Source organism: Macaca fascicularis, chromosome 4 (genome assembly GCF_037993035.2).
Source record: "Macaca fascicularis isolate 582-1 chromosome 4, T2T-MFA8v1.1".
NCBI classification, from domain to species: domain Eukaryota; kingdom Metazoa; phylum Chordata; class Mammalia; order Primates; family Cercopithecidae; genus Macaca; species Macaca fascicularis.
This window is the reverse complement of record NC_088378.1, coordinates 139,241,854-139,257,111: the sequence shown is the minus strand read 5'-3', so window position 1 is coordinate 139,257,111 and position 15,258 is coordinate 139,241,854. Positions and strand designations below refer to the sequence as shown.

At 42.1% G+C, this 15,258-nt stretch overlaps 1 protein-coding gene across 5 annotated transcripts; it reads right to left on the bottom strand.

Moving 5' to 3' along the window:
- Positions 1-3,699: 3,699 nt before the first annotated feature.
- Positions 3,700-13,837, bottom strand: LOC102142740 (HLA class II histocompatibility antigen, DRB1 beta chain-like). Of its 5 annotated transcripts, none has more exons than XR_012433953.1 (5): positions 13,128-13,758; positions 5,885-6,237; positions 4,952-5,054; positions 4,405-4,428; positions 3,700-4,090 (listed from the first exon to the last, which is right to left on the bottom strand). XR_012433953.1 is itself a non-coding variant. In XM_074038395.1 (5 exons), the coding sequence occupies exons 2-5, from the start codon at positions 6,041-6,043 to the stop codon at positions 4,083-4,085; spliced, it is 294 nt and encodes a 97-aa protein (XP_073894496.1). In that variant the 5' UTR covers positions 6,044-6,237; positions 13,128-13,667; the 3' UTR covers positions 3,761-4,082. The 5 variants fall into 5 exon arrangements, 4 of the variants coding, with proteins under 4 accessions (XP_065400269.1, XP_065400271.1, XP_065400270.1 ...); XM_074038395.1 differs by having other exon boundaries at positions 3,761-4,090; positions 13,128-13,667; XM_065544197.2 differs by lacking the exons at positions 4,952-5,054; positions 5,885-6,237 and having other exon boundaries at positions 13,128-13,389; positions 13,596-13,837.
- Positions 13,838-15,258: the final 1,421 nt, after the last annotated feature.

Genomic DNA, 15,258 nt, shown 5'->3' with positions numbered 1-15,258 from the left:
AAATCCTCTTCTCTTGTCTGCTGCCATGTGAGATGTGCTTTTCACCTTCTGCCACCATGATTGTGAGGCCTCCCCAGCCACACGGAACTGCAAGTCCATTAAACCTCTTTCTCTTGTAAACTGCCCAGTCTCAAGTATGTCTTTATCAGCAGCATGATAATGGACTAATATACGTGAATATATATTTAGGATAGTTAAATCTTCTTGATGAATTGAACACTTGACCATTACGTAATGCCCCCTTTTTTTTTTGTTTTGAAATGGAGTCTCATTCTGACACCCAGTCTAGAGTATAGTGGTGCAATCTTGGCTCACTGCAACCTCCACCTCCTGAGTTCAAGTGATTCTCTTGTCTCAGTCTCCTGAGTAGCTGGGATTACAGGTACACACCACAGCACCCAGCTAATTTTTGTATTTTTGAGGGAGATGGAGTTTTACCATGTTCACCAGGCTGGTCTTGAACTCCTGACCTCAAGTGATCCACCCACGTCGACATTCTTTGTCTTTTTTATATTTGTTGGTTTGAAGTCTTTTTTTTGGTCTGAAAGTAGGATTGCAACCCCTGTCTTTTTTTCCATTTTCCATTTGCTTGGCTGATTTTTATCCATCCCTTTATTTACAGTCTATGGGTGTTGCATCATGTGAGATGGGTCTTTTGAAGACAGCATACCAATGGATCTTATATTTTTACCCAGCTTGTCACTCTGTGCCTTTTCACTGGGGACATTTAATCCATTTACATTCAAGGTTAGTATTGATATGAGTGAATTTGATCCTGTCATTCTGATGTTAGCTGGTTATTTTGCAGACTTGATTATGTGGTTGCTTTATAGTGTCACCGGTCTGTGTACTTCAGTGTGTTTTGTAGTGGTTGGTAACAGTCTTTCCTTTCCATAATCAGTGCTTCCTTCAGAAGCTCTAGTAAGGGAGGTCTGGTAGTAATAAATTCCCTTGGCATTTATGTGTCTGAAAAGGATCTTATTTCTCCTCTGCTTAGGAAGTTTAGTTGGCTAGGTATGAAATCCTGAGTTGAAATTTCTTTTTTCTTTTTTTTTTGAGATGGAGTCTCACTCTGTCAACCAGACTGGAGTGCAGTGGCACCATCTCAACTCACTGCAACCTCTGCCTTCCAGGTTCAAGAGATTCTCCTGCCTCAGCCTCCTGAGTAGCTGGGACTGCAGGCATGTACCACCACACCCAGCTAATTTTTCTATTTTTAGTAGAGATGGGGTTTCACCATATCGGCCAGGATGGTCTTGATCTCTTGACCTCATGATCTGCCCACTTTGGCCTCCCTAAGTGCTGGGATTACAGGCTTGAGCCACCACGCCCAGCCTGGAATTTCTTTTATTTAAAGATGCTGAATTGTGGCCCCCAATCTCTTCTGGCTTGTAGTGTTTCTGCTGAAAGGTCCACTGTTAGTCTGATGGGCCTCCCTTTGTAGGTGACCTGACCTTTCTCTCTAGCTGTCTTTAACATTTTTTTCTTTCATTTCAACTTTGAAGAATCTGATGACTATGTGTCTTGGGGATGATCTTGTAAAGTATCTTACTGGGGTTCTCAGTATTTCCTGAATTGAATGTTGGCCTCTCTAGCTAGGTCGGGGAACTTCTTATAGATGATATCCTGAAATATATTTCCCACATTAGTTGCATTCTTCCCATCTCTTTCTGGGACACCAATGAGTAGTAGATTCTGTCTCTACATAATCCCACATTTCTCGAAGGTTAGGCACATTTCTTTTCATTTTTTTCTCTATTCTTGTTTGATCATCTTATTTCAGAAAGCCAGTCTTCAACCTCTGAAGTTCTTTCCTCAGCTTGGTCTACTCTACTATTAATACTTCTTACTGCATTACGAAAATCTTGTAGTGTGCTTTTCAGCTCGATCAGGTCAGTTATGTACTTTTCTACACTGGCTATTTTGTCTGTCAGCCAAGTCTTGCCTAAGGCCTGCTGCAACCACTCCCTGGCTACTGCCTATATTCACTCAAGGCCCTGGGGCTCTACAATCAGCAGCTAGCAAAGCCAGCCAGTCCTCTGTCCTTTGTTCAAGATAGCAAGGTCTCCCATATGGCAGGGGTGTCTGGAAGTACCATCTGGGATTCAGGCACTACAGTCAAAAACCTTAGATCTCTACCTGGTATTCTATCATATCAGCAGTTCAGGACTATTCTTCCTATCTCTTCAGTGCCTCTTTCAGGGACACAAAGTTAAAACCAGGTGCTATGAGTGCTCATCTGACTTTTGGTTCTTATGAAAGTTTTTTGTTTTTTTTGTTTTTGTTTTTTTCCTGTGTAGGTAGTTGTTAACTTGATGTCCTTGCAGGGGACACAACCAGTGGAACTTTCTATTCTACCATTTTTCTCCCAATTTTGCTTCTTTTCTTCCCATGTGTCAAGACCACTCCACAAAGGTTGGATCCTGGCTTGTCTGAACCCATGTGATCCCATGTTTCTTCCAACGTGTGAGGGAGGGAGTAGGAAAAGTTTAATTGCTCCTTATAAAGAGACACAAGAAGAAATAGTTTGTTTCTTACCTTTGGAAGTTGTGAGAGAATACAAAACCTAAAGCTGCTGCAGGTGTCCTCCTACCATCTCAGGAAAGCTGACGTGCTGTAAAGAGATGAGCTATGAAGTTCGAGGATCGCTGGTGATGCTACTGGCCTGCTTCATTGAGCAACCCTGGAGATGCCCTGCCTTAGATCCATCTGCTATGTGAGATAATGAGTTAAAGAAAAAGCTAATTAGATTGGATTTTCTGTTACTAGCAGCAGAAAGCATTTTCATGGAAACGTTCATTCCATACATTTTAATTCCACCTTATAATTTCACACCACAAGTTTCCCATAAAGTGAGATAAATCTTATCTTCATCTCAGGGAATAAAGCAAGAGTAAAGTTGCAACTGTGGGATCAAACAGAACAGACATGACTAGCAGCATATTCAATTTCTATAGGATAAGCTGCTTTGCACAAGTAACATGTATTTAAAAATAAAATATGAATAAAATAAACTTTGAATTCGGTAGATATTAAAATAATAGCTGTCTCTGACACATGACACATTGTGTTCAAATGATTTCTATTTTGAAATAAGCTTTATCTACTTTTTGCTCTTCAGACAGAATACGATAACAGAGCCTTCCATCTTCTTAACCAGTTCACTTGTCTTCTGGGAAATCTATACAACTCCCTTATAATAGTATATTGCCGGACTCCATGCAATTAGAACTATGCACTGGTTTAAAATTATAGATACACAATGTTTTAGGGTAAAGATGTTTGATTTTGAATTTAGAGAGAAATTATGTTAAACCTGGATATCAAATTGGGGAGAATTGACTTTCTTTTTGAGAGAGTTTCGCTCTGTCACCCAGGCTGGAGTGCAATGGCACGATCTCAGCTCACTGCAATCTCTGCCTCCCAAGTTCAAGCAATTCTTCTACCTCAGCCTCCTGAGTAGCTGGGATTGCCCACCTCGGCCTCCCAAAGTGCTGGGATTACAGGCATGAGCCACTGTGCCTGGCCACATTTTTTTTTTTTAATATTGACAAGTCAAAATTACATAGTGTATTTGTGGTGTGCAGCATAATGTTTTGATGTATGCTTACAATGTAGAATGACTAAATCAAGCTATTTAATAGATCTGTGAACCCACAGAGTTACCATTTATAAGAGAAAACCATTATTGTATTGGGATGTAATCTTGCATTTTTCTTTTTATTCTATTTCTTGTCCTTGTAGTTATTGAAGCAGATAATTTTTCACTCCATGTTTATTCTAGAAAAATTTAATAACATTACATACAAGGTAATTTCAGATTTATGGGAGGCAGTAAGGCTGGGTACCAAGGGGACCAGGAAAGAATGCAGATGGGGTATTGCCATCAATACTGGGACTTCCAAGCCAAGGGCAGGGCTGAGAAAGCCACTGGGGAGGACATTTTCTGCAAGGTCATTGAAGCAGGAGCAGACCCGGTCCTGAGAAAGCTTTCCTTTCGTGGAAGAACAGGAGGCCAGGCAGGCAATCTTTTCATGCTTCCGAGCTAGGTTTAAAGGTTCTTTCTGAGTATCATCTTCAGTTCAGGGGCCTGCAGAATACAAAAGACAGTGTTGTTTTCAACACTCTTCTACCAAAAAGCTTCTTCTCCCTTCTTTTAGGACCTCATAAGAGAGCAAGAAGAAGAAACAAAAATACTTCTAAGTTTCCCTGAGCCACTGTTACTTTAGAGCACAGACCTTTTACTAAGTGGAGAGAAGAAGCTCTAGTATAAACTACATGAGTAGATTTATTTATACTTTGGATCCAAAGTGTTTCTCATTATTTTTGTCTCATGTCTTGTCATCTCTATCATCTTTCTAGGGAAGCCAAATCTGTCTCTAAAAGAGGATTAAAGGTCATTACCTGTTGGCTGAAGTCCAGAGTGTCCTGGAAAAAGAGGGAAAGATATATACTTAAAAGATATGGAAGGAAGTCTTTCCCCAAAAACAATGTTCCAAGCTCCAGATCTTCCTCCTGAAATCTCTCTAACACTACAACCCACACCGGCCAGGGCAGAGAAGAGAGCAGAAACTGAGACGGTGTGACCCATGAAGCTTTCATCTCACACACACACACGCACCCACACACACACATACACACACACACACACACACACACACAGAGTATAATTGCATTAGCCTTAGTGTCTCTTCCCTCATTTGCTCCAGAATTTCAAACCAAGATCCCCATGCTCATTAACCTTTCTCTTATCTCTGCAGGACACAAGCCCTCATGCTGTGACACAGTAACCATGGACTATTGATTTCTAGAGTTCCAAGAAATTTGAGGTCAACTGGGAAAGGAAAGGCTTAATACCAGGCCACTGACACACTGGGAACTAATCTCAGGAAAGCCATATTTCTTCCTTCAGAAAAGCCTATGGAGAGAGCCACCTACCAAGGCTCCTCACCTTTCTGATTCCTGAAGTAGATGAACAGCCCGGCCCCAAGGAAGAGCAGGCCCAGCACAAAGCCCCTGACTCCACTCAGCATCTTGCTCTGTGCAGGATCAGACTGAGGTTTTGAGAGAAGAAGCCAGATTTAGTGATTTTTAACCCTAATCCAACTTATCTAATCGAAACTCGGAGATTCAGAGTTTTGACAATGGGAGATGAAAGCTACCCTGGAGGAACCAAAATAACTGGCCAAAATACCTGGAATAACTGGTAAAAAGATTTAAAAATCACATTGAATAGCTAAAATGTTCAGGAATTGAACTCATTCTTGAGTTCAAATATCACAGCCCAACATAAGGCACAGCTTCAACATCTGCTCTAGAAAATCCCTGGGACTCAGTGAAGTTGAGTAGCTTGTTTTAGTGTATTTACTAAATGTTTCATTTTTGAAGCCAGGCTGTCTAGCTCAAATCCAGGCTCTGCCTCTTACTGATTGGTCCTGAAAGAGATTTTCAATTCTTCCATGCCTCAACTTTCTCACCTATAATGGAAGTTAATAATACTAATTTCCCAACTGGGGTTCTGTGAGGATTAATGTACCTAAAATACATAAATAAGAGGCAGAGCTGAGACTGGACTCTCCTCATGTCAGGAAGGCCCTATGTTTCTCCTCTTCTCAGATGGTAACAAACAACTCAGAGCAACAGTGCCAGAAGCACAATCCCAGCCCCAGAGGCAAAGTCTGGTGCCCAGGGCTAAGGCATGACCAGGACCTGTGACTTGAGGAGGTTCAAAACAGGAACAGCCTCTTTTCTATCTTCTAGGCATGGCTGCTTCTCCAAGGGGTACAGGTGTTCCTAGAAACTCTCCTAGGACTATCCCCAGTGACCTGTGTTGAAGATAGAAGAACATGGAGCAATTGAAAATATGATATGAGAGAGGAGAAACCTGATAGTCAAGGATAATCAATGTCCCCTTCCTGGTGGGTGAGAAATTTATGAGGTCTAGAAGCTTCTCACTCCATTCCACTGTGGGAGGACTCGTCACACTTGGGTGCTCCACTTGGCAGGTGTAAACCCCTCCACTCTGAAGAACTGTTTCCAGCATCACCAGGGTCTGGAAGGTCTAGTCTCCATTGTGGATCAGGCCTGTGGAGACCACTGCAGCCTTCTCTTCCTGGCTGTTCCAGAACCACCTGACTTTAATGCTGTCTGGATAGAAACCACTCACAGAGCAGACCAGGAGGTTGCGGTGCTGCAGGGGCTGGGTCTCTGCAGGATACACAGTCACCTCAGCATGGACTAAGAAAAAACACAAAGAATGTGTAAGGGAGACAGAGCAAGTCTTCTTGGTTGCCTTTCTCGCTGCCTCTCTCCACATCCAGGCTCAGGTCTCAGCCAGGCCTCCATCAAAGCAGGCCATGTGGTCTCACAGTGTCAAGAGCCTGGAATTTAATCTTTACAGGGCAGACCCATTAGATTTGAGTGATGAAGAAAATTGTGTTTGCTTTTTTCATAGTTTAAAACTGTTATTAATTATCAAAGTGTTTAGAAATCCTTAAAGCATATAGTGTGTTTACTAAATGTTTCATTTCTGGAGCCAGGCTGTCTAGCTCAAATCCAGGCTCTGCCTCTTACGGATTGGTCCTGAAAGAGATTTTCAATTCCTCCATGCCTCAGCTTTCTCACCTATCATGAAAGTTAATAATACTAATTTCCCTATTGGGGTTATGTGAGGATTCACATAAAAATACATAAGACGACGACTGAATGTAGCCCTCAAGTTTTGTTAGCTATTTTTTATCCTGTTTACCCTGAGAGAATAATATGATTCAGAGTGGTATGGATGGACTGGGGGACAGCTGTTGGGTAGATAGGGAGATGGAGCATGAAATTTTAACTGTGCTGGCTCCATGCACTCACACTTTAGAACACCACAGAAATGGTTCTGCCACTGGGAAGGAGGAACAGACAGAAGTGATTCTCTACCTCTATGGGTTGAGTCCCTAGAAAAATATGAGTCCTACAGGAGAGAGAAAGGAGTAAGAAAAATTCTCATATTTACCTTCAGCCAATCAATCTATCTCCTCTGTAAAACAAGAGTAACAATGTTAGAACTATAATTTTCTAACTGCCTCTCTTTCTAGACTGATATTTGAGGCCAGGGAAGGGTCTGGGACAGTGTGTTTAATGCCTGTGACAATTCCTGACACTAGCATCCCCTCAGTAAGTACAATTATTTTAAAAGAAAAAAGGAGAAACCTGAGACAACTTTTTTTATTCTTTTCTGAGACGGAGTTTTGCACTTGTCGCCCAGGCTGGAGTGTGGTGGCGCGATCTTGGCTCACTGCAACCTTAGCCTCCTGAGTTCAAGCAATTCTCCTGCCTCAGCCTCCTGAGTAGCTGGGACTACAGACTCCCACCACCATACCTGGTTAATTTTTATATTTTTACTAGAGACGGATTTTCACCATGTTGGCCGGGCTGGTCTCGAACTCCTGAGCTCAGGTGATCCGCCCACCTCTGCCTCCCAAAGCATTGGGATTACAGGCGTGAGCCACCGTGCCCGGCCCTGAGACAACATTTTTATAATACTACAAAATGATAGATGTAAGATGGGTTGTAAATCATTACCAAAAATTTTGCAATATATTTCATTAAATGAAAGTGTTCAAGTTCGTAACATGGAGAATAATTTTGAAAATAAAAATATAAACTACAATCTGGAGAAAATGCTGAATCAGGCCAGGTGCAGTGGCTCACGCCTGTAATCCCAGCACTTTGGGAGGCCAAGGCAGGCAAATCACGAGGTCAGGAGATCGAGACCATCCTGGCTAACACGATGAAACCCCATTTCTACTAAAAATGCAAAAAATTAGCCGGACATGGTGGTGGGTGCGTGTAGTCTCAGCTACTTGGGAGGCTGAGGCAGGAGAATGGTGTGAACCTGGGAGGCGGAGCTTGCAGTGAGCCAAGACTTCACCACTGCACTCCAGCCTGGGCGAGAGAGTGAGACTCTGTCTCAAAAAAAGAAAATGCTGAATCAAATACCACAAAAGTGTTAATCTTACTGTACAGATAACCCATAAAATCCCTGAAAAAAAAATACTAGGATCCCAGAGGTAAAAGAAAAGAGATACTTATCTTTCCTTTAAATATACAATAAATAATTCTGGGAACAATAATGGAAATCAAATATTAACTAAAAATTAAAAAGAGATGTAACTTTTCAACTATTTGGCCATATTGTAAAAAAAACTAATCAAGGCAAATGTGAGGTAAATTATATTACAACTGTATAAAGGAATAATATGTAGCTACTTAAATACTATTAGTTTTAAAATAAAAATTGTAACAGCCATGGTGGCACAGGCCTGTAATTCCAGTGCTTTGGGGAGTTGAAGGGGGAGGATTACTTGGGGCCAGGAGTTCGAGGCTGCAATGAACTATGATTGTACCATTGTACTCCAGCCTGGATGACAGAGCAGGACTCTGTCTCTAAAAATATATGCACAAGTTACATATGTGTGTGTATACACACACAGGCACAGCATATGTATGTATATGATATATACTATATACATAGTAACATGTATACTATACACATAGTAACATATATAGTAACATGTTACTATGTACATATGCTTTGTGTTTGTACATAGGTTCTGTTAACAGTATAACAAAAGTTTAATTCAAAAGCTAGTTTCACAATAATTTCAACTATGGAAATATATGTATATACTAAGAAAACAAAAACGTAGCAAGAACTTTAGACCTAAAAGAAGCCTCAGAAAGGTCAGAGGTGCTACAGAGGTCCCTTCACTTCCCCTAGAAATCAGTCTAATACTACTATAAACACCTTTGCACACAAACTAGAAAATCTAGAAGAAATAGATAAATTCCTGGACACATACACCTCTCAAGACTGAACCAGGAAGAAACTGAATTTCTAAACCGACAAATAATGAGTTCTGAAATTGAGTCAGTAATAAGAAACTACCAACCAAAAAAAGCTTGGGACCAGATGGATTCACAGCTGAATTCTACCAGATGTATAAAGAAGAGCTGTTAGTATTCCTATTAAAATTATTCCAAAAATATTGAGGAGAAGGGATGACTCCTCAACTCATTCTATGAGGCCAGCATCATCCTGATACTAAAACCTGTCAGAGACACAACAAAAAAAAGAAAACTTCAGGTCAATATTCTTGATGAACACAGATGCAAACATCCTTAACAAAATAATAACAAACCAAATACAGCAGCACATCAAAAGCTAATATACCACGATGAAGTAGACTTTATTCCTGGGATGCAAGGTTAGTTCAACATATACAAATCAACAAATGTGATTCATAACATAAAGCAGAATGAAAGACAAAAGCCACATGATCATGCAGAAAAGTCTTTTGATAAAATTCAACAGCACTTCATGTTAAAAATGCTAAGTTCACGCCTGTAATCCCAGCACTTTGGGAGGCTGAGGCAGGTGGATCACAAGGTCAGGAGATTGATACCATCCTGATCAACATGGTGAAACCTCATCTCTACTAAAAATGAAAACTTAGCCAGGCACGGTGGCACAAGCCTATAGTCGCAGCTACTCAGGAGGCTGATGCAGGAGAATCACTTGAACCCGGGAGGCGGAGGTTGCAGTGAGCCGAGATCGCACCACTGCATTCCAGCCTGATGACAGAGAGAGACTCCATCTCCAAAAAAAAAAAAAAAAACTAAACAAAACTCAGTAAACTAGGCACTGGAGGAACATACTTCAAATAAAAAAGCCATCAATGACAAACCCACAGCCAAAAACATAGTGAACGGGCAAAAGCTGGGAGCATTGCTCTTGAAAACCAGCACAAGACAAGGATGTCCTCTCTCACCACTGCTTTTTTTTTGGAGACGGAGTCTCGTTCTGTCACCAGGCTGGAGTGCAGTGGCGCAATCTCAGCTCACTGCAACCTCTGCTTCCCGGGTTCAAGTGATTCTCCTGCCTCAGCCTCCCAAGTAGCTGGGACTACAGGCACATGCCACCACACCTTGCTAATTTTTTTTTTTTAATTGTTAGTAGAGACTGGATTTCATCACATTAGCCAGGATGGTCTTGATAGCCTCACCTTGTGATCTGCCTGCCTCAGCCTCCTAAAGTGCTGGGATTACAGGCATAAGCCACTGTGTCTGGCCCTCTCTCACCACTCTTATTCAAGATAGTATTGGAAGTCCTGACCAGAGGAATCAGGCCAGAGAAAGAAATAAAGGGCATTCAAAGAGGAAGAGCGGAAGTCACACTATCCCTGTTTGCAGATGATATGATCCTGTGTCCAGAAAACCCCAAATCTCCAAATTTTGGCCCAAAAGTTCCTTTAGCTGATAAACAACTTCAGCAAAGTTTCAGGATAAAAAAAAAGAATCAACATATAAAAATCAGCAGCATTCCTATACACAAAGAATACCCAAGCCAAGACCCATATCAGGAACATAATCCGGCTCACAGTTTCCACACACACACATATTACCTAAGAATACAGCTAACTACGGAGGTGAAAGACCTCTACAAGGAGAACTATAAAACACTGCTCAGAGAAATCAGAGATGACACAAACAAATGGAAAAAATCATCATGCTCATGGATAGGAAGAAATAGTATCATTAAAATGGCCATACTGCTCAAAGTAATTTATAGATTCAATGCTATTCCCATTAAACTACCACTGACAGTCTTTACAGAACTAGAACAAACTACTTTAAAATTCATATGGAAGCCCTACAGAGCCTGAATAGCTAAGACAATCCTAAGCAAAAGAATAAAGTAGGAGGTACTATGTTACTTAACTTCAAACTGTACTACAAGGCCACAGTAACCAAAACAGCATGGTACTGGTACAAAAGCAGACACATAGACAAATGGAACAGAATAGAGAGTCCAGAAATAATGCTGCACACCTACAACCATCTGATCTTTGACAAAGATGACAAAAACAAGCAATGAAGAAAGGACTCCTCATTCAATAAATAGTGCTGTAGTGACTGACTAGCCATATGCAGAAGACTGAAGCTGGACCCCTACCTTACACCATATATAAAAATCAACTTAAAATGAATTAATGACTTAAATGTAAAACCTAAAATCATAAAAATCCTGGAAAGTAACCTAGAGTATACCATTCTGAACGTAGGACTTGGCAAAGATTTCATGGCAAAGACACAAAAAGCAACCACAACAAAAACAAAAATTGACAAATGGGACCTAATTTAAGAGCTTCTGTGCAGTAAAAGAAATTATCAACAGAATAAACAGACAACCTAGAGAATGGAGAAAATGTCAAGTCCTAATCTGGGAACAGGAGTCAGGCTGGTGGGACCAGAAGAAAGCAAAGAGGTAAAGCAAATAAGCTATAAGTCTGTCTTTCTTCATGGTCCAGGACACACAGCCCTCCTGTGCAAATAATTCAGTCTTCCTGTACTCAATTATCATCAGACATCTGTAAGCTAGCTCACTGCAACCTAGGCATTATTGCTACTGCACGTAGCACTCTGCAGCCTAAGAACCATCCTATAAAATCTCCTACAAGCTTCTCTTCTGCTGGCCTGCCTGTTGCCTCCTTGCAATGTATTTTTCTACTTTCTCTAGTAAATCTGCTTTTTTCTACCTACAACTGTCTTGGTAAATTCTTTTACTCTGGCACCACTGGCTCGATAGTTATTGCTTACCTGCGTCAGAAAATATTTGCAGACCATGCATCTGACAAAGGTCTAATATCCAGAATCTATAAGCAACTTAAACAAATTTACAAGAAACAAACAAACAAACAACCTCATTAAAATATGGGCATGAACAGACGTGAGCAGACACTTTTCAAAAGAAGACATACATGCAGCCAACAAACACAGGAAAAAATTCTCAACAGCACTAATTATTAGAGACATGCAAATCAAAATCAAAATGGTGTGAAATCAAAACATCTCACACCAGTGTGAATGGCTATTACTAAAAAGTCAAAAAATAACAGAGGCCGGTGAGGTTGCAGAGGAAAGAGAATGCTAGTAGGAATGTAAATTAGCTCAGCCATTGTGGAAAGCAATGTGGTGCAAAGAACTAAAAGAGAATTACCATTTGACTCAGCAATCCCATTACTGTGCATATACCTAAAGGGATACAAACCATTCTACCAGAAAGACATATGCACACATATGTTCATTGCAGCACTGTTCACAATAGCAAAGACACTGAAGCAACCTAGATGCCCATCAGCAGTCGACTAGTTAAAGGAAATGTGGTACAAATACACCATAGAATAGCATGGAGCCACAAAAAGAATGAGATCACGTCCTTTGCAGGAACATGGATGGAGCTGGAGGCCATTATCTTACGCAAACTAACATAGGGACAAAAGACCAAATACCTCATGCTCTCACTTATAAGTGGGAGCTAAACATTGAGAACACGTGGATACAAAGAAGGGAACAGTAGACACGGGGACCTACTTGAGGGTGAAGGATGGGAGGAGGGAGAGGATCAGGAAAAATACCTGGGAGGTACTATGCTTATTACCCTGGTGATGACATTATCTGTACATCAAACCCACCTGACATGCAGTTTACCCATAGAACAAACCTGCACACGTATCCCTAAAACTAAAATAAACATTTAAAATTAAAAAGAAAGAAATTAGTCTAATATTTTTTCTCAGTAAAATGCGTATGCAGACAAGTATCACACACTTTTATTTCAGAGATTTCGGGATCATAAAGGGTGTGTACCAAGGACAGTTTGTGACTAGCCTCCTTACATTATCCCTCACATTATCATTTCTCATCTCTCCTCCCCTAAACTTTCATGCCAACAGCAGACTAGGTAAATTTCCCTTTCCGGGAGATCAAGATCTCCCTCTCCAGGCCCCTGCATCACCACTCCCACCCTCCTCTCATCTCTGCACAGCGGGCTGGAAGGACAAGCTGAAGCTCCCTCCTGCGTCCCCTCCAAAAACACACACAGACAAATCCCCACTCTACACTCACCTACCTGAGCCCTCCTAATTCCTTCTTGCTCACAATCCTATACTCTCCCACAGGGTGCTTACTGCGCGCGCGCACACACACGCTCGCTCGCCCTCTCTCTCCCTCTCTCTCTCCCCTTCCTCTCTCTCCGTTCTCAGGAACCCTGCTCTCCCTCCCCCACGCGCCTTGCTCACCGCGCCTCTGCAGTGAGCAAAACCCCACAGTTGTGTCTGCAGTAGGTGTCCAACAGACCCCGCAAGTAGCCCAGGAGTTTCTTCTGGCTGTTTCCATTCCTGGACTCTCCTCCACTCCAGCTCCGCCACCGCCCGGAACTTTCCCACGTCGCTGTGGAAGCGCGCATACCCCTCGGGGTATGCGTGAGTCTCTGCACAAACCGCATCCGCTCCGTCCCGTTGGAGAAATAGCACTCATGTTTAATCTGCTCCAAGAAATGTGCTGCGGGGACAAGAAGAACCGATTACATGGGCGGCATCCTGGGAAAAGAGTGACGGCTATGCCCACAATCAGGGACGCCCTCGGCAGGGCGCGGGGCGATGGAACACCTTGACTGGCCCCCACCTGCCAACTCCGACCACCAGCATCCCAGGGGTTCACCTCCCATCTGCCTGAGGCGGAGGGAGGCTGCGAGGGCCGTGGAATACCGTTCGGGATTCGTTCCCCATTGCCGAGTTGAGCTGGACGCCTCTTTGCAAGGCTCTGGACCAGGATCATCTGCCTCATCACTGCCACTTGCACTTCCTCCTCCTGGGAGCCTCCACCCAAAAGACACTTCCTGCTCCCTCTTATCATGCCACACTCTACTCATTCCTTAAACAAGACCCACCTCCTCCATTCTGTAAATGCTTCCCTTAGTGCTCCTGGGAATCCAAACAGGGGGAAAGACAGACCTCTCCGCTCCGCTGGGGGAGCTATAAGAGTAGTGAAAGTGATGGCAAAAAACGAAATACACAGCACCTTATACAGGAATGAGAAATGTTAAGAGAAGTGTGGAGTTCTAGAACAAAGAATAGGATGATCTAAATCACTCTCAGAGAAGGACTCTGAGAGTGACAATTCACATGTGACCTTACAGGTTTAGTGGGTGTGAGCCAGGGGGCAGAGTGGAGCCTGTGTGTCTCCGGACAAAAAGGGAGGCACCTTTCAGGTAAGCATAAAACCACTTACAAAAGCTTGAAAGAATTGATGAACTTCTTCAAGAAACCAGAAGAAAGTTCACTAAAGCACAGCATGAGGGAAAGGAGGGGAAAAGATTAAACTGGGCCGGGCACAGTGGCTCACACCTGTAATCCCAGCACTTTGGGAGGCCGAGGCGGGCAGATCACAAGATCAGGAGTTCGAGACCAGCCTGGCCAATATGGTGAAACCGCGTCTCTACTAAAAATACAAAAATAAACCAGGCGTGGTGGCACGGGGGTGGTGGCGCGTGCCTGTAGTTCCAGCTACTCAGGAGGCTGAGGCAGAAGAATAACTTGAACCTGGGAGGTGGAGGTTGCAGTGAGCCGAGATTGTGCCATTGCACTCCAGTCTGGGTGACAGAGCGAGACTCTCTCTGAAAAGAAAAGAAAAAAGAAAAGGAGAAGAGAAGATAAAGAAGAGAAGAGAAGAGAAGGGAAGAGAAGGAAGAGAAGAGAAGAAAAGATTAAACTGGAGAAATCACAAGAAGGGAACAATTAAAATCTTTGTCATGTTAGAATTTTGATCTATACTAAATGTAAGGGAAACAGTTGAAGAGTACATGACCCCAACACAGAACCACAAACTTTTTTGGATTTTCCAAATCCAGAAAGCTCAGAAATTCACTCACTATTGTTTTTAATTTGTTGCCAAAACTCATTTGGCAAATCTGATCTGAAGAACTAAGGAGTCAAAAGTGTCACAGAGCTCTTACTGGTGACATGTGCATCTAGTTTCAATATATATAAACATGCAAACATACATATACCTGTGTAAATATACACATAATTCACAGATTTCAAATACCATGCATGTATGTTTTTGATTTTTTGTATTTATGTTTAAATGAACTGTGAAAAATCAAAACAGTTAAAGAAAAATCACCCTAGAAGAAAGCCTAGGCAACACCATTCGGGACACAGGCATGGGCAAAGACTTCATGACAAAACACCAAAAACAATGGCATCAAAAGCCAAAATTGACAAATGGGATCTAATTAAACTAAAGAGCTTTTGCACAGCAAAAGAAACTACCATCAGAGTGAACAGGCAACCTACAGAATGGGAGAAAATCTTTGCAATCTACCCATCTGACAAAGGGCTGATATCCAGAATCTACAAAGAACTTAAA